This window comes from Parus major, chromosome 12 (genome assembly GCF_001522545.3).
Source record: "Parus major isolate Abel chromosome 12, Parus_major1.1, whole genome shotgun sequence".
NCBI lineage: Eukaryota > Metazoa > Chordata > Aves > Passeriformes > Paridae > Parus > Parus major.
This window is the reverse complement of record NC_031781.1, coordinates 13,234,884-13,259,334: the sequence shown is the minus strand read 5'-3', so window position 1 is coordinate 13,259,334 and position 24,451 is coordinate 13,234,884. Positions and strand designations below refer to the sequence as shown.

Below are 24,451 nucleotides of genomic sequence, written 5' to 3'. Positions count from 1 at the left end.
GCATGATGACCATATAAATTGAGTCATTAACTGCACCTTGGAGCCAGGTGTCGGCAACACACTTTCTGTGTATGGCTATTTTCTGTAGACAAACATAAGGAAAACAGGACTGCCAAGTTGTTGCTGTGATGCATGTAAGGAAGAAAAAAAAAAAAAAACACCACAAAAATAAGTAACTTCCAAAAGTAGATTGAAATCCCAGCTGCTTTGCCTTCCTTGAGTACTGGCTATAATCAGCACACTTGATCATTCTGGATTTGAGATTCATAATGATTCAAGTTCCCAAACAACAAACTTGTTTTAATTAATTGCTGATTTTTATTTTCTTCTGAAGCCATAGTTGCAGGTTGAAGTTTCTGTGAATTGATCTATGAATTCAAAAGGCATGGCAAATTGGAATGAATTGAATGCATCAGAATGTTCATTTTGCTCAAGTGACTTCAAGCTAAATTAAATATTCATATACCAGTCTAGAATAAATTCACAAATACTGTTTGGCTCACCTAGTCCGCTGCTTGTCAGCATTTCCTAGATAAGCCTTTTCACTACAGCTTTCCATGGTCAGATTTTGCAGTGAATCATTTCTAGTTGTTCCTGTGTTTTTTCAGTTGTTCACTTCAATTTGTTCCTCTGAAAGAACTTGCTCCAAAGGCCACTGGATGTAGCAGGGCTCTCTGCCCTGATGTCAGTGGTGTTTGGATCATATTCAGCCGTTCTTTTTATTTTTCTTATACATATTTCAGTTCTGACATTTTATTTGTGACACACACCTTGTAAAAGATTTCATACTGCCCATCAAGTCTTCCCTTGTCCTCCAGGTCTGCTGGAGTAGATTTGGAGTGGGCTTTTGTTGTCCAGGCCTGGACATGAACTTCTCTACCATTTTCTGTTCCATATTCATACTCATTTGTCTCCCCAAATCCCTCAGCCTGCAGCTGCTGCAGCATCTACCTTGGCAGTGCCCCATCAGCTGCAAAGGTCCATGTTTGTGATTCTCCCCACTGCAAACCAGGATCAGACCCTTATACTGGCACTGAGGCACTGGCACCTTATACTCCCTGAGGACAGGAAGATTTTGGAGATCACAAGACAGAGGAGGCTCATTGCATTCATTAAACTGTCAGGTTAAGTATTCAGATGGCCCAAGACTGATAACATCAGCGCTGTGCCTGTGTCACCAGGCACTCCCTGCATCTTTCCATGCTGACTTGTGATGGATGCCCTCTGGTTGCCACAGTTTCCTCCAAATTCTGAGCATCAGTCCCACTGCAGGTTTGGCCTGACTCAGACTGCAGGAGACAGAGGAGCAGGCAGCTGTGTGGCTGCTCCTGGGCTGCAGCTGGGGTCAGCTGCAAATCTGCCTGGGTCACTTCCAGAGGTGTTAGGTGCAGCAGCTCGGAGACAGCTGAACCCCTGTGGCAAGCAGCAGTTGCTGGGACCTGAGGTTTTCAACAGATAGCTAAACTAATAGACCTGTAAAGCAGACATAAATTACTGGTGCTTAGGTTACCACTTAGGACTGCAGTATTTTATACACACTCCCTTTTTCTTTTTTTTTCCTTTTAATTAGTGTTACTACCTCCCCCTCCATTCACTTGTGCCACTCTCTGTTTTGGCTACCTCCATCTCCTCTTCTTGAAGCTGTCTAAACCTGTATGCCAAGATGGTCAGGCTGAGGGGGGTAAAAGTTCCTATATAGATCTGCCATTGCAACCTGGGAGGGGAAGACAAAATGCCACCCCACCTCTTCCAGTCCCACTGAAAATGAGACAGATAGGCAGCAGAGGCATGGGAACCTGGGTTTCCAGCCTGTGTCCTTCTCAGTAATATGAGGAGTTGTGTCTGTGCCTCACTGAGTCCCTCTGTGCCCCCATCTCTGGTGTGTAGCAGCTGCCCAGGTCAGCAAGGGGAGGAATGAACAGACAGGGAGGGACAGAAACTCGCTGATGGGACCATTCATCAGTGCCACAGCCAGCACACGGCTCCTGCAGCCCATGTCCCTGTGCAGACAGTTCAGTAGCAGCAAAAAGGGCTCACACTGCCCACCACAGAGTTCAGGCAGGGCCTTTGGCCCAGACCTAACCAGAGATGACATTTTTGTTAGAAACAAACTGCTGATTTTTCTGACAGTTCAATCTGTATGTGGGCAGAGACTCTCTGGACACCTTCCTTGACCTTGCTCTGTGGGTTCCCTTCCACCCCAAAGGCCTTCCCTCTCACACTACCTTCAGCCACACTCCCTTTACAGACACTTGAATGCGTTTTGCGAGCATTACCCTGTGAAACAAACACCCATCATTTCATTCCATTTCCTTGTCTCTAAAGGCAGCTGTTAAAACATTTGGTAAACATACTTTACCATCTTAAATATTTATTTTTCCTCTGAATTTTTAATACATCTAAGGGGATAAATGTATGTATTAAATGTTTCTCAGTTGGTCTAGTATGTTTCTATTTAATATCTAAGGTCAGATGGTCCTTAGAGAAATACAACATACACACAATCTGTTACATGACAAGGCAAGATACTCATCACATAAAGTCAAGTTGAATCATTGTAGTGCACTGATTATGGATTGTAATAATTGAGCTAATAGAAAGCTATGATGAACTTGATCGAGAGTGGGGGCTATGCTTGGTAAAGCAAACCAGCTCTGCGATCTTTAACCTTGAGTGTTTTCACGAGGAATGTGGAAGGAGCTGTTGGAATTGCTGGTTTTGTGAGCCAGGCATCTGTAGCAGCACCAGGCGCTCGCTTTCCAAACCGCCGCCGTCTCTGCCCCTGTCCTGGCCCAGGCTCCCCTTCCTGAGGGGGAGCTGGGGCTGTGGCACTGGTGGCACAGGGTGCAGATGGCTGTGGCTGCCTGGGGCAGGCCCTGTCCTGCATGGTCACTGCCGGGGCACCGGGGCTCACTCTGCCCTGAGGATTGCGGCTGCGATGGGAATGAGCGCTCAGGGTGCTGCTACACCACCTTGGTGCATGCACAGGCTCCTCTCCTGCTCTCAGAGCTGTGGTTTTATTCCATTGGGGCTCTTATTTGCTTTTGAAACAAGCTTGTAATTGAACATGCATCAGTCAGTGCATTTCACAGTGAATTGCTTTGCACATAGCTAGTCATGTTTGAATTCAAACTCATGACTTACTTGATGAAAGCAGTTAGCTGAATACTTGTTTGCAAAGTTTTACACACACAGAAAATGCAGTTGCAGAAGGAAAACATAATGAGAGAGTCACCCCAATATATGCACAGCCCCTTCTCCATTTCCCTTAGGAAGTCCTGGCTGCCAAGATGTGCCTGTGTCTGCCAAGCACATCAGCAGCTTCTGCCTGTACCAATCTGTTACAGGTTCCTGTCACCCCACAGCTGCATTCCAGCTGTACTGGGAAAGGCCAGGTCAATCCTGGGAGCTGATAAGGCCTAGCTCTGCATTAATCATAACTGTGATCCCATAAGGGACTTGTGTATGTCTTGACCTGCAAAGCAGGACATGGGAATGGGAGCTGCCAATGCAAGTATCACCTGCTTGTTCGTGTATGTTTTTCCCCCGCGTGGGCCCAGCAGATCGCAGCCTGTGGCGTGGCGGTGCCGGTTTGTCCTCGTGTCCAGGTGAGGCTCTGAGTGCCCCCAGCCAGGCTTTGGGCTGGGATGTGCTGTGCCATGTCCCTGCCCTGGCCCTGCCGCCCCGGTGAGGGCTGTGTGGCTGCCCCGAGGCTGAGCCCTGCCTGTCGACAGCCGGTTCCCTTCCTCTTCTGAGCCAAATAAAACCGTAAGAGAGTGCCAGGTGTCAGCTACAATCCGGTCCCTTCCCACTGTTTTACTGCCACCAAATCCTACAGGTAGCGATCTCTGGTATTTCAGCAAAAGGAGGTTTTGACCCCATTTCATTTTCCATTGCTTATTGTTTCTGTGCATGATGCTGCTGTTCTCATACGTCTCTTTTTTTAAAAGATTTTGGTTTATTTATTGTTTATCTTCATATGTTCTTTTTCCTGTCTTTTGCACTTTCCTCTTTATTTCTGTCCCCAATCATCTGAAAAGTTTGCAAAAGAGTGGGTAAGTGTGTCCTACTTTTATTTTCTTTTTCCCAAATTCCTATATTAATGTTACTGCCATAGAAAAAAATCCCCAAACTGTAGAGCAGTTCAGAGTACTGATCAGACACTGAGACCAGCAGCTAGCATTTGTAAAGCCCTCACAGTCTTCCTTCCCAAAGTCTGATTAGTATTTAAAGCAGATTTGTCTCTTTCAATGTGATTTGATGTTAACATTTTAAAACAATATTAATGCCAAGTGGTAATGAATATAGTGACTAGCACCAGTGCTTGAAATGTTTGACTGAAAAATCAAATGTTTTGTGTTGGAAAGCAGTCATAATCAGTATTTTCTCAGTCCATTGAAAATAAGAATATACTGTATGTTTTCACTAATTAAATCTTGTATTGGAAACAGGTCTTTTCTAAATTAGTAGAAGACTGTATTTTAGTACCTATTCTAGCCATATTGCAGCTGATCGCATCAGAGCTCCCAAGCTAAGCAAGGTTTGGCATGTGCAGAAATTGGGTTGAAGACTCAAATGCTGGTGCTGCAGGCACAGGCCTTGGTCAGCCAGTGCTGAGCTACTGCCACGGGATCTGCCATTGCCCGGGGCTCAGCGCTGCACTGCCTGCTGGCTTTTGCATGGGACAAAAGGCTCGTCGTGGTTTGTTGGGTGGTTTTTAAATCTATCTCACAGTACAAAACAGCAGAGAATTTGAACCAGTGCTTAACTGGAGCCATGTGCCCGCTGACCCCGGGGGAACACAGGTTCAGCTGCAGCAGGTGGGAAGGGTGCAGCACCACTGCCAGTGGCTGAGCCCGCTGCCAGCTCCCCCAGAGCAGCACATCCTCCCCATTCCCACGCTGAGGGCTGGGTGGTTTGCAGTGCCCTTGGAAAGGGCAAGTGCCTGCTCCCCTCCAGCAGCAAGTGTGTCCCACTGTCCGCTGCAATCCATGTGCCAGGACAGGATAATGCCCACAGAAGTGGAGCAAAGGGATGTCAGAATGTCTAGGAGCACTGGGTGCTGGTTCTCACAGGGATGGTAGAGCCTCCCCTCCAACATCCACACATGGCTCCCAGAGCTGCGGGCACACGGAACAGGGCAGGGTTTGCCCATGCTTCAAGACTGCTGCAGGATTCTCCTGAATTCAAGGTCTCTCCTACAAGTGTAAGTAGTCGCTGGTCACTGCAGTGGGACCCAGGGTAATAAGCTGCATAATTATTTGGCTTAATACTATGTATTGTGGCTTACCAAGGGAAGAGACTGACAAGTGTAGAGCTGTTGGCTGTGATCAATGCTAATATTTTCCTCCCCCTCTCCTTTTATTTTTCTTTAGCACCAGTACCATTCAAAAATAGATGAACTAATTGAGGAAACCGTCAAAGAAATGATAACACTCCTAGTGGCAAAGGTAACCCTCGGCTTCAGGTGAAGTGATTCACTGTTAACATTGCATTTTTAATATGTGCGTTTCCATTAAAATGTGACACATTAGGATGTTGAATTGGCTTCTTGTTTCTCACAGGCAAGATCATACATCTCCCAGTCCTTTCATGGTGACTCTTTGTTGATAAGGAACTGCGTGAGACGTAATACTCTGCTAGCAGGATTACCATACTGGGCCAGAGGTGGCTTTAAGGAATGGGTGTTACGTTCATGGGGTAGCACCCCATGGTCAGCATCACCTCACAGCACTGGGGTAGCTGTAGTCAGGGGGTGGCACTGCTAAATGCTGCTGCAGAGCCATTGGGGTGGCATGCAGAGGTGGTCACCACTCCTACGCATGAGGTTGTGTGGACAAAATAGCTCATCTTGTGCAAAATCACCATATGCTCTTCTAAGAAATTAATTTAGAGATGACAGTAGTGGGAAATACATTCCAAAATGTCAGGTTTAATTGTTTGGAAATTGTTTTTCATCAGAGTCAGCTTCTGTAGCTCAGCTGCCAGCATTCCCCTTGGGTGGTTGTGTAGGTCTGGTGTGCCGTGCTAACACGGAGGGGAATTGGTATGTAAGGAGAAAGATGGTGGGGTGTGTTTTCTTCTAGTTTCAAACTTTCTGAGAACAAGTCATCCCTATTATACAGTGGAGACCTTTAAACATAATCCGCCAACATATGCCAGTTCAATTCTTCTGCAAGAATACCCAGCTAGCTGCGTGCTTGCCACTGCATACAGGGAGCAGGAGCCCCAGCCTTCCCCACCCAGAGAGGCTCTGCTGGATTCCCCACACACTGCACCCACCTCCTGTCCCCTGCACCACCCAGGACGCTGAGGGGTGATTCCCAGTCAGCAAGAGTCGCACCACAGCAAAAGGAAGAACTTCTTTCTCCCCACTCCCCGCCCACTGTGCTCAGGGGTGGGTAGGTGGTCCATTCCTCTAGCAATGCTGAGAGGTCCACTGGCTCCTTTGAAAGTGATGCAGATTTTTACACGCTTGTCCACCTATTAAAAATAACTGCAGTATTCTTTGTCTTTGTAGTTTGTCACCATTTTGGAAGGAGTCTTGGCCAAACTGTCTAGATATGATGAAGGAACTTTGTTTTCTTCATTCCTGTCATTTACTGTAAGTACAGACTATAGTTTCCGGGTTTTTTTGGGGTTTTTTTCTGAGTTGTATCTTCCTGCTCTCTCAGGACTAGATCAGCTACCTAATAATTCTTCCTTTCTGTGATGCTTGATCACTCCACATGAATAGACAAATGATCTGTATGCAGATATACAGTACATAAACATCTAGGATGCACAGAGAAAAGCCATCTCCATCCATGATTCACACTTGGTGAAGTTTATTCTGTAGAGGATACATATGAAGATGAAAAAAACCGTTGCATTGTACATGCAATTAGCTTCATTGTTGCTTCATGTGACGGGTGTGTTCCTCTCAGTCTTCTGGCCATAACAGTGACCACCTTAAATAGTAAACAGCAAAATAAGGGAGATGTAGGGAGTGACAATGTGTTTCTAAAAGGGAACAAGGTAGAGGAAATTCCATGAGGTCACAATACACCAGATGCCTCTAATACCATATTTCTCCCTAACACTGAGGAACCAATCCACAGCTCACCACGTATTTCCTAGCAAGGTATAGGACCAGACCAATATCTGTGCAAAACTGGCCTCAGTATCCAGCAATGGTTTCACAATCAGAGCTGTATTCCAGAAAAGTGTTGTGACAGCTTCTTAGGATGAACACATGGCAGCTGATTTCCAAAGGTCTTCTGAAAATGCATGTGCCAGAAAGTTTACAAGAGTGTCTCTGTGCAAGCAGGACTTCACTTGCTCAGCACACAGACAGTTGTGTACAGGAATGCCTGTGGCTGAGCTGCTTGGAAAGTTGTGTTCACATTTCACACCCCGGCCCTGTTGCCTTCATGTGCAGCCTCTCCTGCACTGACTTGTTCACAGAGACTGGGCAAGAGGCAGAAGGCACTGCTCTGCAAACTGGGAAGGCTTTCCAAAATCTCATTTTGGAGTTGTCTTAGTTACTTGCAAATGTCTGCTGTTTGCTACTCTTGGGCCCTTTTGCTGAGTTTGAGGCAGTTTGTAGGATCCATCTGGAAATGGAGATGGATTTAGGAAGGCTTAACAGCAGAGGCAAGAAACTGCTCTTGGCAGCTTTGTGCACACAGTCTGGCAGCTTATCTGAACCACCATGGGGTTCAAACTAAGCATTCTGCCTTTTCAGGTGTGCTGGAGACACTTTGTTCTTCAGAGAAGAGAGGAAGGGAGGGTGTTCCATTCACTGCCCTGCAGTGCAGCTCTTCTCCCAGGATAAACCCCGTGTGGTTACAGCCCCAGGGCTGTGCTCACCTGTGCTTGAGGGGATGCAGGGGATGGCTTGGGTTGGATACCTGGATACCTTCCTTCGTTCCAGTGCTGTGGAGGGTTAGGAAATGCTTGTGTGCCAGCAGCAGAGGATGTGGAGGCGGCAGCTTTCCAGGCATCGGAAGTACCAGCATCAGCCGGTGTAGACAGTGTAATGTGCAGCCCTTCCTTCTCCGTGAATCCAAGCTGTTCCTCGGTTGATGCTGCGCTGCTCCCACCACATCCTACTGTTTACACTGCCGAGTGCTGCTCCCTTTGATTGCTGAGCAAAGCCCTGGCTGCACCTGGGCTCTGGGCACCTGTCAGGACCAGCACGTGGGTGCATGGGGTTCAGGCATCCTCTCTGCTGCTCCTCAGACACTTACTGACAGTTAACTGCCCCAGCAGCAGCAAAACAGTCTGTCCCACTCCAACAGCTTCACCGCCTTCGACCATGGTCCCAAAGCCTGGATTTCATGAGTTTTCAGTCAGGAAGGGATGTATATCCAAATAGCTGCTGTGCGTGGTGTGTGCATGTCTCCAGGAAAGTGTTGGTCCCTCGCCCACAGCAAGTGGGCTGGGCACACGACAGAGGAGCAGGATTGCTCCTTCCTGACAAAGGGACGTCTCTCGCTTTGGCCCCCATATTTGCTGGGAGCCACTGGGAGAGGAGGCTGAGGAGCAGCCCTGACCCCTCTGGCACTGGGCTTAGCAAGTCTCCTCTCCCTGCAGTAGTAATGTGACTTGCTGTGTTTAGTCTTTGCAGTGATAAATACAGAATCTCTCTCTTGTTACAGCATGCTTGCAGCACCTCCCACGTTTTCCCTGTCTGAACAAATACAACAAAGTGTGATGGTCCAAGCCACTGAGCTCCAGAAAGCATTAGTCTCCCACTCCCTTCCACCAACTTCTTTCATCGCGTGTTTTCCAGGCGCTCTGCAAGTGACATGTACTCGGGGGTCTTGTGACAGACAGTTTTATCACCTAGTAGGATATCCTCATTTCCAATTCCTGCCTCGAAATTCAAGATAAAATTAATGCATCTGTTGTCCTAATAAATTCTCACTAGCCACTTCTCCTTGCAGAGCACTTTGAGAGGAAAACACCCTTCTAAATTTGGCCAGACTTTTTTTTTTTTTTTTTTTTCTGTTTGTTGCTACATTTGAGTGCATCTTGGCGGCAGCAGCCCAGGCCCTGGCTGGGTGTCTGCATGTGGAGATCCACTGACTCTCAGGAATGGCAGCTGCTAAAATTTCCTGTAATCTGGATGGCCTCCGTAGGCAGAGCATTACACCTGTGGTAATTATAACCAAAGATTCCATGTTACCCAAGGGAGACAGAAGTAAAAGATCTTATTTTTGTTCTGTGCAAAATTTGTATGGTAAACTGAGATGTTTCATGGCAAAGTCACATACTTTGTGAAAAACGGCAGCCTAGCAAAAATCACACAACATCCGGCAGTTTGGAAATTTCACTAAATGTAGCCAAATCTGACTTTAAAGAAAAACAAGTAATTATTCTGATTAAAGGAGAGTGGGCAGGAGAAGCAGCTCAGTTTTTTTGTGGGTGGAGGGAGGAGATCGCAGGAAGCTGAGTTATTCTTGTCGCCTCTTGGCTTTGGAGAAGGTAGTTTGAAAGTGGCGCTAAGCTGGACTCAAGAGTGCTAAATCCACACTCAGCAGGCAGGTTTGCCTCTGCCTGACTTCATGTTCCATGTGATATTTGAAGGTACAGGTGTAACCCTGAGCAAGGACCCCAGCTTGAGTTCTGCAGGCTGTTGAGCCACATTGTTTTTCCAGGCTTTCCTCCTGGTTGTTGGGCTTTTCTGCTCAGAAAAACTGCTGGTTTGGTGCTTGCATGGGCACCCTGCCTGCATGGGTGTGCCATGACTGCCTGCTCTCCTGGAGCTGCATCCGCTGGATGGGTTCCAGCTGCCTTCACGCACGGAGGCTGAGGCTCCTCTGCTCCCATTCCGCAGGAGCAAGGGACAGCGCTTCACCACCTCCCAAGAAAGCTGTGAGGATAAATGCAGAGAACAGGGCAAGGTCTCCAGACAGCTGGCTGGAAACACGAATACCTGGAGACAAGTGTTTGCTGTGGTGCCGATTTTGCTGCCTCCTTCGTAAACTCGTGTGCTGGGACATGCCCCGTCCCCCTGCAGCCTCTCCGGCAGCCAGCCCCGGGGTCTCACGGCAGCAGCAGGCGCTCGGTGCCCTCCTCCTGCCCTTCCCTCTGTTCTTGCCCCCCGGCTCGGCAGCCCGGGCTCTGCCAATACTCGCCGCGTTCACCTCGGCAATTACCACCAGTCTGGTCTTTTGTATCGCCTCATTGTGCTTAATTATGCACCCCCCACACACACCATATGAGTGCTTCCACCCACTCTCACATTCTGTCTCACACATACATTCATTCTCTCATTCGGGACACATAATTTATTCATCCCAAGATGCAACTGTGTGCGTGTTATATTTAGGCTGTTTTAATGGTAGCTTTAGAAATATTTAAAAGCAGGTGAGCTTTTACACCCAAACAAAGATGGCCGGCAACGCTTACCCTAATTAAAAGCAGAAGCGTTGTGGAAAATCCCAGCCATACTCTTTCTAGACACTGTGCCTTATGCTACAGTGGGAAAAAGGTCTCTGTGGCCAGCTGGGCACTGCTCAGTTGGAAGAGTTGGCCCTGACGTCAGGGGCCACCCCGCCTCCTGCGCCAGGCAATGTGCACCCTGCTGCATGGAAAAACCATAGACAAAGTCAGTTTGGGGTCTTGCAGATCACACCATCTTGTGATAACACCACAGGGTGCAGTGTCCATCTCTGATACCCTGCCTCCAATAGCATCTTCTAAAAATGAGGGAGCTGTTCAGTCTGGGAAGCAGAAAAGCTTCAGGGCACTTCTGCATGGCATGGCACAAGCATACTGCCCCAACATGGTCTGCAAGCTCTTGCCAGCATCAGGGCCAGCAAAAAGGGGGAAAATAGTTTTTGTTTTGAGTTCACTGATATGAGGGAGGAACAAGTGCAGAAGAGGCTGCATGTGAAGGCAACAGGGCTGGGTTGTGAAACAAGAGCACAACTTTCCAAGCAGCCCAGCCACAGACACTCATGTGCTACACTTCTCAGAAAACCCTCAGCCCAGCAGAGCACCACAGAATGGTTTGGGTTGGAAGGGACCTTAAAAATCATCTCATTCCAACCCTTCTCCCACAGGCAAGGACACCTTCCACTATCCAGGTTACTCATGCAGCCTGGTCTTGACAATATCCCAGGCTGCAGCCTGCACTGCTGGGGGAAGCACTGTGGCAGGACGTGGGACGTGGGCAGGACAATGGGAAAGGAGCAAAATTAGGGTCCTTCGGGTGCTTTCTTGTGTCTGGCTTGGTGCAGGCCCCTGCCAGCCTCACCATGCCATCATGCCCCTGCTCCCAGGGGAGCTGCCATTGCCCCTGGGATACAGCTCCCAGCAGGAGAGACATGCAGTGCCTTGGGAGACACGTGGCATCAGGTGGAGAGCGAGGCCTCCAAAGAAAATAACGATGTCTTCTTACGAACCCCGTCTTCCCCCGCTCGCTGAAGTAGAAGCACAACTCCCACACTATCATCTGCTGCTATTAGAGCTTTAGCAGCAGTAAAGTTACCTCTCCAAAAAAAAACAACAACAAAAATACCACCCTTTTAGACAGGAAAGCGAGTTTCATCACCCTTTTCAACCTACTCAGCATTATGTTGTCCCAGGTCTTGGCTAGAGATTGTCTTACAGAGTTTAAAGAATAAAAGAAAAGACCTGAAAAGGTATTGATGGTGTTAAAACTTTCTTCTTGTTCCTTTTACAGGTGAAGGCTGCTTCCAAATACGTGGATGTACCCGTAAGCACAATTTAAACAACTTCTGTCATAGTAATTTGCATCGTGCTTTGGTTTATGGCATGTGTAGCAACCCACATTATGCATTAACAGCCAAAATTGAGCCATGGGCCTTCATACTTCTAACATTTGAACTGGAAAGGATATCTCCATTATGTTAATAATGAGCAGTTACCCTCTAATGGAGACCTATGAGGCTGTTTAGGCAACAATTTGCAGATGGTGTCAAAAAGGTACCATATTTATGCAATTGGCTTGAATCACATTTGAAAAAAAAAAAAAATGGGAGCAGTGCATTCTGTTAATTCTTCATTTGGACTTGTACAAATACAGTATAATTTCCAAACAAAAAGTCCAGACATGTTAGAACTGAGCCAACACACATCTAACACATTAGCTAATCTATTTTATTTTTGTTCTTCTAATTGTTGGTTTATTTTACTCTTTTGGAAAATGACTTTTTTATTACTTTGGGGAAATGATGATGAGCTACCAACATGTGTTTGGGAAATTGTTAATGAAAATAATTTTTTCCATTTTTCTGTAATTGGTGTAGGAAAACTGTACATCGTCTCCTCTAATTAGACCTTGATTCATAAGGAAAAGAGCCCTTAATGTTCTTAGACAGAGCACTTAACTTGCCAGAAATTTACATTTAAATTAAGTTGAAGTGTAATATATGAATGTTGGCTGGAATAAGGGGTTACTGTAACATTTACAGGCAGAAAGATCCTGAGCAACTGCAAATGCAGAAAAATAGATCTTTATATACCACACCAGTTCCTGCACCTGGTTAGACTGGGTGGTGGAAATCAAGAATAACTCGGCTGAGTTTGATGATGTGTGTGTAAAATGTGTGTATATTTAATGCAGATGTATTTTTCTGCATGTTCTTATATGACAATGTGATAAATTTATCAGACATCTTGGACCACGTCATCTGCATTTGGTGTTTTCAGCCCTTTAGCCCAACCTAAATGTTGCCTACAAAATTATCACATCTTTAGCCTAGCATGGAAAAGACAAACTCTTGAACAGTAAGAGGTGTTGCTTGATTTAAAGTACCACAGTGCAGATCTTGGCATCCTGTTATCTTGGAGTAATAAAAGCAAGATTTTGAGAGCCTTGGGAAGAAAAACTCAGAATTTATTTCTTTTCCTGAAAATGTGGAGGTCCTTCAGATGAAATTCCTAGTTGTTTCAGTGCACCTTAAATATTTAGTCATCAGGAATTTGAACACAGAACAGTTCTAGGGTGAAACATGATCTTCTCTGAGGCCTCTATGTTCCTGGAAAGTAAAGCATCTCCAGGGAGGTGGTCTTAGTAAAATGCTATGTAACCCTTTCAAGCTTTTCCAAAACCTTTGTACCTTGGACACCCTTGGGAGGTCTGCAGCAGGGTCTGCTCCTCTCCTCAAAGCCAGACAGATGCTCCAGTTCTTTGTGTAAATCAGAGCAGAAATCATTCACCTGGGTTCATTTTCAGCTGTTTCCCCACCTGCCCCTGGAAACAAAACCAGATTACAGTGGCTTCCTTGACAGCCTCAACATTTTTAATGAACTCAACCACCAGCCCCACACAGCTGCCAGAACTGGGCAGGAGCCACCCCGTGGTCCATGAGCCGCTGCCTTTCCAGGGGAAGGAGGAAAAAAAACCTGTTTGATTACAGGACAGAGGGGAAATCCTGGTGTTGAACAGAAACACACCAGTTAAATTTAATTCTGCAAATGTTAGTTAAATCTAATTCTGTGATTCTGTTGCAATTGTCTTGGTACAAACCAATCCGTCTAATCCTGCCTTGGAATGGGCACGATCAGCAGACTGAAAATTGCTTGAAAGTGTAACACTTGACTGCTGCCACATTTGTGTTGTCCTCATTGTTTTTCAAATTAATACCTTGTCATTGTTGCAGTAAGTGTTAAGAAATGTCACTGCCTTCCCAAGGGCCAAGCACTGGCCCTTTGCTTGATAATTGTTTGCTTTGTATTAAAAAACTCCCTTCCCACTGCTTTCCAAACTGTCCTCATTTTCACCCTGGAAATTACACGGATGTGTTAACTAACTTCAATTTACAGCGGCTGACAATCGTATCTTGCAGAGAAATGATACTCTGTGATCTGAGGTAAATCACAGTAATGGAAACTAATGACACTAGTTATTAACAAACTTACAATGTGCCACACAAATTTAAGGTTTTCTGGCAGCTCTTGTAATGACTCGTGTTACCATATTTTAATGGGTTTCCTTTGAGGTAAGTTTGAATCCAATATATCAAGCGATGTGAACTCAAACAAGATTTTTTTTTTTTTTTTAATATTTTCCCATCCAGCTGCTTCAGTTGCCATTTGCTTTAAAGCTGTTTTGCTTTTTGCTGTTATCCCCAAAATCTCGGATGCTTGTAGGTTACTCTTTAAAAACCAGTTAAATTCTGCAGAGAGCTGTAGAAATGTGACATCAGGTAAGTTTCCGTCAGGTAAGGAAAGGGCAAACTGCAGGAGGACAGCAGGAGATGGAAGAGAAAGAAAAGCAGTGATGAGGCTGCACAGAGAAGCTGCTCCCTGTGTCACTATTCATGTTTTTCTCTGTCTCTCTTCTTCTCTCCTCCATGCAGAAGCCAGGAATGGATGTTGCTGATGCCTATGTGACATTTGTCCGCCACTCTCAGGATGTCCTGCGTGATAAGGTCAATGAGGAGATGTATATAGAAAGGTTATTTGATGTAAGTAAATGCCCTCTCCTCCTTGGACACCAAGCAGGAGAGACCCAAAATGTGACAAAATAAGACAGGAGGATAAGTCACATTTTGAGAAAATTTATTAGTAATAGCTTTAAAAAGTAAATAAATCTTTCCTTTCTTTCTGACTAAGGCTCGTATCTGCTCTCTGCCTGCTTTAAATCTTTACTCTAGTCTACTGTCTTAGTCTGTGTGTGGATTTTAAATAAACAGTATCTTCTAAGAGAGCTCTTTAGTATGTTTCAGCTTGTGTAAATTTCTCTGTATCAGAACATCTCAGTCATTGTTCTCACTGTTCCAATATGAGCCAGGTTTTTGGCAGATGTGTTTGCTAAGGGCCAGCTCTTCTGCACATTTTGCATTGTTTCATTGACAAGCACTCCAAATCTGACAGCAAATTTAACATACTCAACTCTAATTTTGAAAGCTGATCAAAACAGCTGATTATGAACAGGATTTGGTATAAAGAAGGACCATGTTGTGGTGTCTGCCAGCAAAGTTAAATTTGAGACATGGTCTCCTTGATGAAGATGGCTGGTAGGAACTGACCCAGATGTTCACAGCTAATTTTCAGTTGGACAAGATCAGTTTGTTGGACTGTGAGAGAACAGTGACCTGTGATGCCTGGTTTTTTAGGTTTGGATGCATGTTAAAAGTATCTCTGTTTCTGTTGCTCTTGTTCTGTTACAGCCTTTCTGTCCTTCTAGCTGTTCTATAGTAAAGGTTATCTGTTGATGACCAGCCTGCAGCATTAGTGTTTCAGTCTCTCTAGGATATTTGTCTGTATCTCAATTTATGTTTGAAGTAGCTTCTTTCCCTACTTTCCTTCCTTCCTTCCCTCCATCTCTCAGCAGTGCCATGTCTCTATCTCCTGGCTCTGGAACTCTAACAGCCTTCTGTGCTTTCTTTACTCACTCTTTTGCTTCCTCAGTGTGCAAGGAAAGCTGCTTTTCCCCAACCAACCTCTTTCCTTCACTCGATACTTCTCTTTCTGCACATTACCTGTCCCTCAGAAACCTCTTCTTCCTTTACAATTCCCACTCTTTCTTTTCCCCTGTAATTTACCAGATTAAAATGGAACTTATCTCTCATGTCAAATGTTTTATCACATTATATCAAGTGGCATGAATTAAGAGTCAAATAATCTTACTGTGTACATCTACTAGCATGACCCATATCCACTGAGAATGCCTCATTCATGCACAGAGCACAGCAGTGCCTCCTCCGGGCTCGGCTCGTGCTCGCTCCCGGGAGAGTTTGCAGCGTGAGCACCAGACGCAAATCACCCATCAAGCAGGCATGGGGAGAAAAAACAAAACATAAAACAAAAGACTGTCGCTTCCATCTGCAGCGGGCCTGCGAGTGCATTGCTCGTTTGTGTTGAAATTTATTCCACGAGCAGTTAAATTTCCAGAGCTCATCTGGACTGTTCTTTTCAATGCCCACACTGCCTTTTCCCTCATCCTTTCCCTATGATTCACAGTTGGTGTGTTTGTACCGATTTGGGCCATTATTTTCAATTTTCAAAAGGCTGTAATTAACACAAATATTGATTTCAGTTTGATCCACTCATACTTGGTTTTACCAAGCCGTATTTTAAACAAATCAACAGTTGACATGAACAAAAAAATGAAAGAGCAGCTACCTTGCTGGAAAGCAAAAAAATGCAAAACCCTTCTTTCCCTCCCTGCCTTTGTCAAGTCTCCCTGATCCATGTGGAATTAAATAATCAAGGATGGGGTTTTTACATTGCTCTGCCTGTTTTGACCTACACTGGCTGCAGGTGGGAATTGCAGCATGTGGGAGCTGTTCCCATTTCTGTTCCCATCCCAGTGGGACAGAGTTGGGATCTAATGCTGCTGGCATGTTTGCATGTGTCTCATGTACGTGAGTGTGTGCCCATGAGCAGGGTGAATTGTGGGGCGGTGGCTTTGCAAGGAGGGAATGGATTGTGCCAAACCCTTGTCACCCAGAACTTGGAATTATGTTTTGAGCAGTCATGTGTTGTCTCTGTCAGGTTGCAGCAGAAGGAGCTGGCTCCTGTGGTCAGCAGCAGCACAGGGTTTACATGGGGGCCACCAGACCCCATTTAAGTTGGTGCTGTGTTCACTCACGTTTGGGTGAAGCAAGTGCTTAACTCCATTACTCAGACAGAGCCCTGCAGCCTTTTGCCCCTCTCACCTAGCCCAGCAAAACAGCATGGTCTTGGGGTCTTTTAAGCTCCTTTGGTCTTATTTTCCTAGGATATTTTAGTTACTAACTACCTCTTTAATAAGAAGGAGAAGAGAAATAATCAAAAATGGTATTTATTATGCTGAGTTAGAGGTGGACCTGATTTTGTTCCCTCTTCCCCCAGCCTGGCAGGGGAGAAATCCTCTTAGCTGCAGTTTCTCCAGGCAATGAGATTATTAACACTTTCACAGCCAAGTCCTCAGCTGCTTTAGTGCGGCGGTGCTGGCTTGCCCTGGTCAAATCTCGGTCCAGTTTAGGCTGTTGTATGACAATAGGGACAGCAGTGGCAGGAAACAGCTTAAACCTCCTGCAGGCAGGTCCTGGGTACCCAGTGGGGTCACAGTAAAGACACTCATGGTGTGGGCCTACATCCCTTTTCTGCACAGTCCTGAGCAGTGCAGGAGCAGAGGTGCACAGTACAAGGTTGTCAATCGCACATTCTGTAGGGTTTGAGCTCCTGGGATATCCCTAATCCCTGCACTTCTCTGCAATCCTGCCCTGTGTTTCCATTTATTCCACATTTTTTTCCTCCCAGTAACAGAGGCTGCAGAGTGTGTTAGGACATGTCTACAGAGAAGCTGGGTTAATATGTCTTTTCTTGGCATTTGCCATGATTTCTTAGCTCAGAAACCATCTCTCTTCCCCTGCATCGCCTGACTTGCTCGTGCCTGCAGAATAGGGCTCAGCTCTTTGGGAGATACTGGTGTTTGCGGCAGATTATTGTTATATTTCTGTGTGATCTCTGTGTTAATCCTCTTAATTCTGCAAATTAGTCAGGATGGGTTTTCCCCCCTCCCTGAAATAGAGTCATCTTAATTTTAAAAATCTGTATTCTTGGGATCATTGAATGAACAGATTGATCGTGGAGTTCTGCTGGTAATCAAAACCTAACTAGCTTTTTGGCAGTGCTGTTTACTGCAGAGTAACATGACTTATTTACTTGGCCTGGCTCACTAATTTGATAACATTTAACGCTAAAACACTGTAATAAGGCCCATTGGTAGAGAGCAGTGGTAACAGAGGAGTTTCAGAATAGCGTTGTAGCATCCGCTCCCTGCGCTCCTGTGCCTGCCTGGGTGCTTTGGGATTTAAACCCCGTGGTACTTTGCACACAATGCAGAAGGATGACAATCTCTTTGTGGTGCCTGATAGGAAGTAAAATATTATCGCTTTTTGCCCAGAGAGGGGAGCAGAGTTGACATGCAGAATGGAACTTTTTATAGGAACAATGAGGCAGAAGCAGGTGGGTGTATCTTAAGCATGGGAAAATATCTTCAGAGTGATCTTGAGTCTTCAGACCAATCCTGCAAAATTCAGGTCCTCTTTGTCTTAGGTCACTCAGAATTTCATAGGATCAGAGTTTATACATCCATCATTTTATCTGAAGGCAGTGGGAGTTTTACTTGTGAGGGTTGTGCCCTTTGGCAGAATTTATTTGTAGATCCATGTATGTGTGCGTGTCTTTACAAACACCCTTAGATACTCACAGTATAGGTTTCAACCCGTCACGACATATGTGATCCAGAAAGCCTATGATTGACTAGTAGATGGTGTGAATGCCAACCTTTCTTCCACATAAATTGGTAAACACTAATGTAAAGCATAGGGTGACTATTTCCTCCCCAGCCACAGCGAGTATCACATACACAAAAGGCTACTGAACATCGGGTGAGCTCCCCGAGATCCTGCGAATTCCAGCATCCTGATGCAGTCCCTGAATAGCGCAGATGGCATTTTTCTCTCTGATGATTAATTCAATATCTTACCGAAAAAAACAAAAACATGCTTTTGATATGAGGGATCAAAACACCAAGAGAAGCTCCTAAGATTGCGAGGACCTAAAAAAAAAAATTAATTTATTTTTTTCCTCCTTGTACTTCTTGAAGACACCAGCCTGAGTAGAAGATAAGGATTAAAACAGATGTGCTTAGTGGTAGTTCATCTGCTTAAATCTAGCAGTCTCTGAGATCAGTGATTAAAAAGCCATCTCTAACTTTGATGAAATCCACTGCAATGGTAATTCTGTGTCTCTGATCACTGTCTTATGGGCCTCATGTCTGCCTAAACCGGACATAGAAAACATTTCACTGGAGATGATACACGGATTATATGGGTCAATTATACACTTAATCTGCCTTCTGGAGATTAAGTGTGCATGGATTGACCCTGCGTATTTGGCTTGTCCTTGGCAGTTATCAGATCAGGAAGGTTGCCTATACCAAAAAGTCTGGTAAGAACTTAATCACGCAGTGATACCACCCGCCGAGGTGGCAGCAGCCACCGTGCTTTTTGCAGAAGGCAGTTTTACCACTTCACTGTCACTGGGAGCGTTCAGCTCCCTCGGTCTGTGTCACAGCCGGGATAGCAGACGGAGAATTCACTTCGGAAACAAGAAACGAGCCAGTTCTTCTCTGCAAGGCAGAAACGGCTCTTAGTCTTGATGGCAGGGTGGGATTAGCGGGGTCTGGCAGGTGTAGCGGGGAGGGCAGTGGGGAGACCAGGGTTTGCTCTGCTCTCTGCTGTCCTCAGTGCAGAGGAACAGTCACTCCAGCACCTCCTATCAGCTAGAGGAGCCAGCATCTCCTTCCCACCACCTTCAGAGAGGCAAAGCCCCTGGCTGAGGCTCCAGCATCGAGTTCTGTCCCTCAGGCTCATCTGAGTTGGCCTTTTAGGAAGCCCCAGTGATATCCCCAGGCAGATATTGCATCTGGTGGATTTTGTTGGATTTTGGGTTTCTTCCCTCAACCAGGAGCCCCGCAGGAGGGCTGGGGACATGGTGCAGGACTGCAGTCATATTTCCAAAGCAAGCTGCCCTTGTTGGTATCTGACTTCTAAATATCAGAGATAATAAGGATACAGGACACTGTGTGGGACTCAAGACTTCAGCAAAATCCTTATATACATTTCCAGGAGCCTGAGTAAGCATTTTCCAGTGGAGGATCCACAGGCAGCTCAGCATATGTTTCAGTACCTACACATTAGCGCCTGATAGCACACCTGAGTATATTGAAAAAATACAAAACAGCTAGATCAGTTAATTCAGCAAGTCCTCTGCAGACACTGAGGCATTAGCTTATTCTTAAAATCAAAGCTTCTGCCCTCAGCAGGGTTACTCACTTAAATTTTGGCAGCTCCTTCAAGGCATGCTTGCAGGATCATGGCATTTCTTGCTAGACCGTAAGCCTTGCACGGCACAATCAAATGCCAAAACGGAGCCCTTCCCATCCTCCCCTCTCCTTTCCCTGTTCAGTCTCAAAAGCCTGCTTGTGAGTCAGTGGAGCTGCACTGTGAGTTAGAATTATTCACAGGAGGCCGGGTTGCGGGATCAGGGGAAGAACGGATATCAGGCTGCGCGCAGGGCTCCCATCTCGTATCTGCTTGTAGCCACACTCACCGCTTTCTCTTAGACAGACAACAACCTGTTTCCCTCCCACGCAGCTAGACTGCTCATTAGGGCACTAACTCTCTCCCACTCCCATCCTGATATGGCCTCCACGGAGCTATTTCTTCTGCGTTGTTTTTTGCTTTTTTTTTTCTCTCCCCTTCCAGAGTGAGTTGTGAAATGCAGACAATTAGGCACATTGATCTCAAGGGAACACAGCTTACTTTTCCTTCCCTGTGCATCTTTGGAGGAGCTGGGGCCATGCAGCTTTTGCTGCCCTTTGCTGGCTTGGCAAGGCTCAGACCTGGACCTGGAACTGATCTCACTGCAGGACTTTTGCTGGGAAAAAAACATAAAATCGTGGTGGCAGTTGTCAGTGTATCTTCTCAGGGATGAATTCTCTTTGTGCAGAGGGGGCATAGAGTACACTGTGTCCTCTTGGAGTCACACAGGAGTGGAGAGAGGAGCTTAGCACTGACACCACTCCTCGGAGCCAGCCCTTGTCCTCTGCTATTCCCCTCTGTTAGCTTCACACGGCCCAGGCATGCACTGGGCACATGGCCTCCCAGCTCCCCCTCAGCAAGGCTTCTTTCCTGAAGTGCTCATTTAAGTAGGTTCCATTTAATTTATTTTAGGGAGAGTCTTAATAAAATAAATCCTAGATCTGTCACTGGATTTTACATGCTTGAAAGGGGTTTTTTCCCCTCCTAAATGTCTTTATCAGAACAGCTTTTCGTGTTCCAGTAGACATTTGGTTGAAGACAGTTAATTTGATTTCTTTTCCAGAGGAGATTTTCCATTAATCATTCTAAGAAGGCAGACTGATTGCTCCGTTACGTTAAGGTCAGCATAGGCTTGCTAACATCATCTGCACCGTGCTTTTGAGCGTCAGAGATTTGTGTTTTGGGGCTGGCACTGAGCAGAAGATCATTTATTTCCTGGTAGATGTGAGTAGCCAGGGTTTTGGGGAAGCATGGAATCCTCCATCCAGAGAGAGCCTTTTTCCGAGCAGCCTCTGACCAGGAGCTCTCTTCGGACGAAATACACGGTGCTCTCGGCCTTCCAGCTGAGTTTAAGAGGCTGTAGCTAATTGGAGCTGAGTCCCGTGGGTCAGCAGGGAGGAGAACCTGGAGGTGGCTGGTGAGCCACAGCTCATGGGGGTCCCAGCTGCGTCCAGGGGTGCGAGGAGCGTGGGAAGGGCCGGGACACCCCGGTGCCCGCAGGTGTGCAGGGCTGACCCCAGCCCGTGGGTCGAGCCGGCGGCTTTGCTCCCTCCCTCCAGGCTCTGCAAAGAGCCTTTGCCCAAAGGAGCTCTCGGTGCACACAGGGGAGACAATGCACGGACAATGACGGATTGTCTGATTTCCAGCAGCGCCTTCAATCCATCCTTTCCTTTTCTCCCCCTGCATCCCAGCCCCACACAATCGCTGCTCAGCCCGCGCCAGCCAGCGGTGCGTGCCAGATTAGCCGTCCCAGGTCATTTTGTTTCTCTTGATCTGCGGCTCTTTCCTTTCCTGGTGCTCCCTTAAGCCTCGCCCTGGATGTATGATATCAGCATTCAAAAATGCCTGGTGGGACTCGGGCAGGGAGCGCGCTGTGTCCGGTGTTTAACCCCAGGAAGGACACCAGGAGAGCTGCTGCAGTCAGGGCCGAGATGTCCAGGCAGCCTCTAGATACTTTTTTTGGAATATGCAGGCTATAAAGGAAGCAGATAAAGTTTATCAAGTCCCACTTCATGACAGCTTCCAATTTAAACTGATAAACAAGTATAATGAAAGTATTCTCTAGCATGCATTGCTGTGCATCTTACTGAACAAGTGTGCAGCCAGTTTTATCATCACTGCCTCACACTAACAGGGCTTTGGAATCAGGACAGAAAAATAGCAGTTGTGCAGATATTGTGTTTTACTAGGCTGCTTTATATAGAAACTCAGATTTTAACATGTCAACTTCATTTCTTTTTTGAAAAATGGAAATAAGCAGAGAATATTTTATAGGTTAAAAATGTATTTGAGAACAAGCATCCATACAGAAGTGGTTTTCTGTTTGTGTGCCGTTATAGGTTTTTATGCAGAAGCTCTTTCATTTAGGAAAAGGGAGGTCTGCAAATTCCTGCAAAGCAGCAGGTTTTTGGGGATTTAATTTGGCAGTTCCTAGTGAATGCTGTGCACTTTGCAGAGCTGTGTCTGCAGAGAAGGAGAGAGAGCACAGCACCCAGAGCCCACCTGGTGGTGTGTGCAGGCCCCCAGTCTGTGTGCAGGGATATGGGATGCTCCATGCCTGCACAGCCTGGATAGGCAGGGTCTTCCAGTTCAGGGGTTCATGTAGCCAGGACAGCCTTTACCTGTTACCTAAAGGGAGCATTTCCTGGAGGTGTGTAATTCAGTGTATAAACAGGATTAGGACTGTCTCAGAGGGGAAATGAGGCACCTGCTGAGGCAGTCAGCCTGCAAACCCAACAGGTTTAAGTATGGGATGTCCCTGGTTTGAGGACATTGTGGATGGGAGAGGAATTTGGGGCTTCTTTCCCAGATCACCATGAGCACCAACTCCTGTACCCTCTGCCATGGACAAGTTGTTTGCACAGGGGTCTCCCCTGCAGTTTTCTCTGCCTGCTGCCCTCCATTCGTGGAGGCACATGGCCTGGCAGGTCTGCCCTCCTCAGAGTGCAGCAGCACTCCGGAAGGATTCTGAGATGATCTACGCGTGGGCTGGCGTTGGTGTTTGCTCACAGCAAACCCCAGCAGATTGAGACCAGGATATCCCTGGCTGTAGGAAGAGAGGAGCCAGCACTACAGTTACTTTTTCCATGAGATTCCCTCCAGGGAAGAAGGGGAGTCATTGTCACATTCACCCATCACTTCTGCCGGGGATGGGTGTATGGCTTTTTGCTAGGCAGAGACTTTGGTGTCTGGCTAGCAGAGCAGAGCACCCTGACATACAGATCGGGGCCACCTGAATGAGTACAAGGCATCATATCCTCAGCATCAGAATTGTTCCTCCCCCCTGAAGGAGCAGTAGTGTTGCAGATCCCTTTCTGGCTGTGTCCCTGCCGTGGGAAGCCTTTGCCTGTGTGCTGAGAGTGCACACATCGCCTGCAAAGCCACTGAGGGTTGGCACAAACAAACACCCACCGTGGCCTGTGGAGTCACAGCTGCACAGGACAGGTGTAGGTGTTACTGGTTTGTGCAGCACCGAGAGCAGGGGCTATTAGGGATGTGCTTCTTGGGCATACGTGTTTGTTGTGGAAATTGGCTCCACCAACAGAAAAGATATTGACCCTCCCTGTATTCTCTGAAAAGGAATTAAATTTTGGGTTAAGAGCAGGGAGAAATCTGCAGCAGGGAGCGTGCAGGTGGGGCTGTGGCCCTTTGGCAAGCAGGGAATTTATCCCACCAGCACAAGCAGTACCCCCGGGAGCCCCGGCCGCCCTCCCATTAACACCTGTGGCACCGACCTGCGGAACCCCGCCGGGTCCAACCTGCGGGCAATTCCGGGTGAGGCGGCAGGCTGAGCACACCCTGGAGCCGACATCCCCGAGCAGTGGGTGCTCTCAGGTGCCATATGTACTGCAAAGAGCGTGCCGCACTTCCACGCGCTGGGGTCTGCGCGCCGCGTTCCTGCTGAATGCTCTTCCCCGTTGGAAGGCAGAGCTCTTACGCGATTCGAAGTTGTTTTGTGGTTTATTTTTGGGAAAAGGGGGGGGGGAGAAAAAAATAATGTAATTCGGTGATGCCATTTGCATCCTAGACAGATGATGAGTTGCTCTGGCTAGCAGCTTAACCCTATTAGGCAACGTTAGGGACTGTGACTTTATTAAATAATAATACAAATTATTTTCATATCAAGACCCTTTGACTTTGTAACTTCCTCATATTGGTACGTTGTCAACAAGAATGAAATTTCGTAGTTAAGGAATATAAAATAGAGTAAAAGGCATCCAGAATTCACAGCTCTGGGGTGGATGTTGAAGAACACGCTGTGTGTACTTGCAGAGATAGCATTATAGTGGTACATAAAATACCAGGAAAAGAAGTACTTTTACTTCAGTAATAGCTCAGTGTGAGTGTGACCTGGGAGACTCCAGATTAAATCACAAGGCTCTGGTAGATCAAGGTCAAAATTTTATTTAAAAAAATAAAATAAAAAAAAAGACCCCAAGGCTTTCGGGGATTTTTATCAAATTGCTAGTGCTTTGCCAGATCTCTAGAATTTAATGTGGAATTTTATAGGGAGGTTTCGTTCTGAAAATGAGGGTCATGTTGGCTGCTGTGAGGAGCACTCGCCCAGAGCCCTGCTGAGCACGGCTTACAGAGGCTTCGCTCACAGGGACGAGGTGCAGACATGGGGTCCCCAGTTTGGCAAGGGGGTCACAAATCCCGAACACTGACAGTTC

At 46.5% G+C, this 24,451-nt stretch overlaps 1 protein-coding gene across 21 annotated transcripts in view; it reads left to right on the top strand.

Annotated features, from left to right (window-relative positions):
• CADPS (calcium dependent secretion activator) overlaps window positions 1-24,451 on the top strand; it is a 205,842-nt gene that overhangs the window by 170,027 nt on the left and 11,364 nt on the right. For 11 of the 21 annotated variants that reach the window (XM_033517383.1, XM_033517378.1, XM_033517379.1 and 8 more), the window contains 4 exons: window positions 5,376-5,450; window positions 6,521-6,604; window positions 11,678-11,710; window positions 14,319-14,426. In XM_033517383.1, the coding sequence (XP_033373274.1) occupies window positions 5,376-5,450; window positions 6,521-6,604; window positions 11,678-11,710; window positions 14,319-14,426 (300 nt within the window). Of the gene's footprint in view, window positions 1-4,040; window positions 4,056-5,375; window positions 5,451-6,520; window positions 6,605-11,677; window positions 11,711-14,318; window positions 14,427-24,451 lie in introns of all 21 variants that reach the window. The other 10 variants (XM_033517380.1, XM_033517377.1, XM_033517365.1 and 7 more) reach the window with 1 other exon arrangement.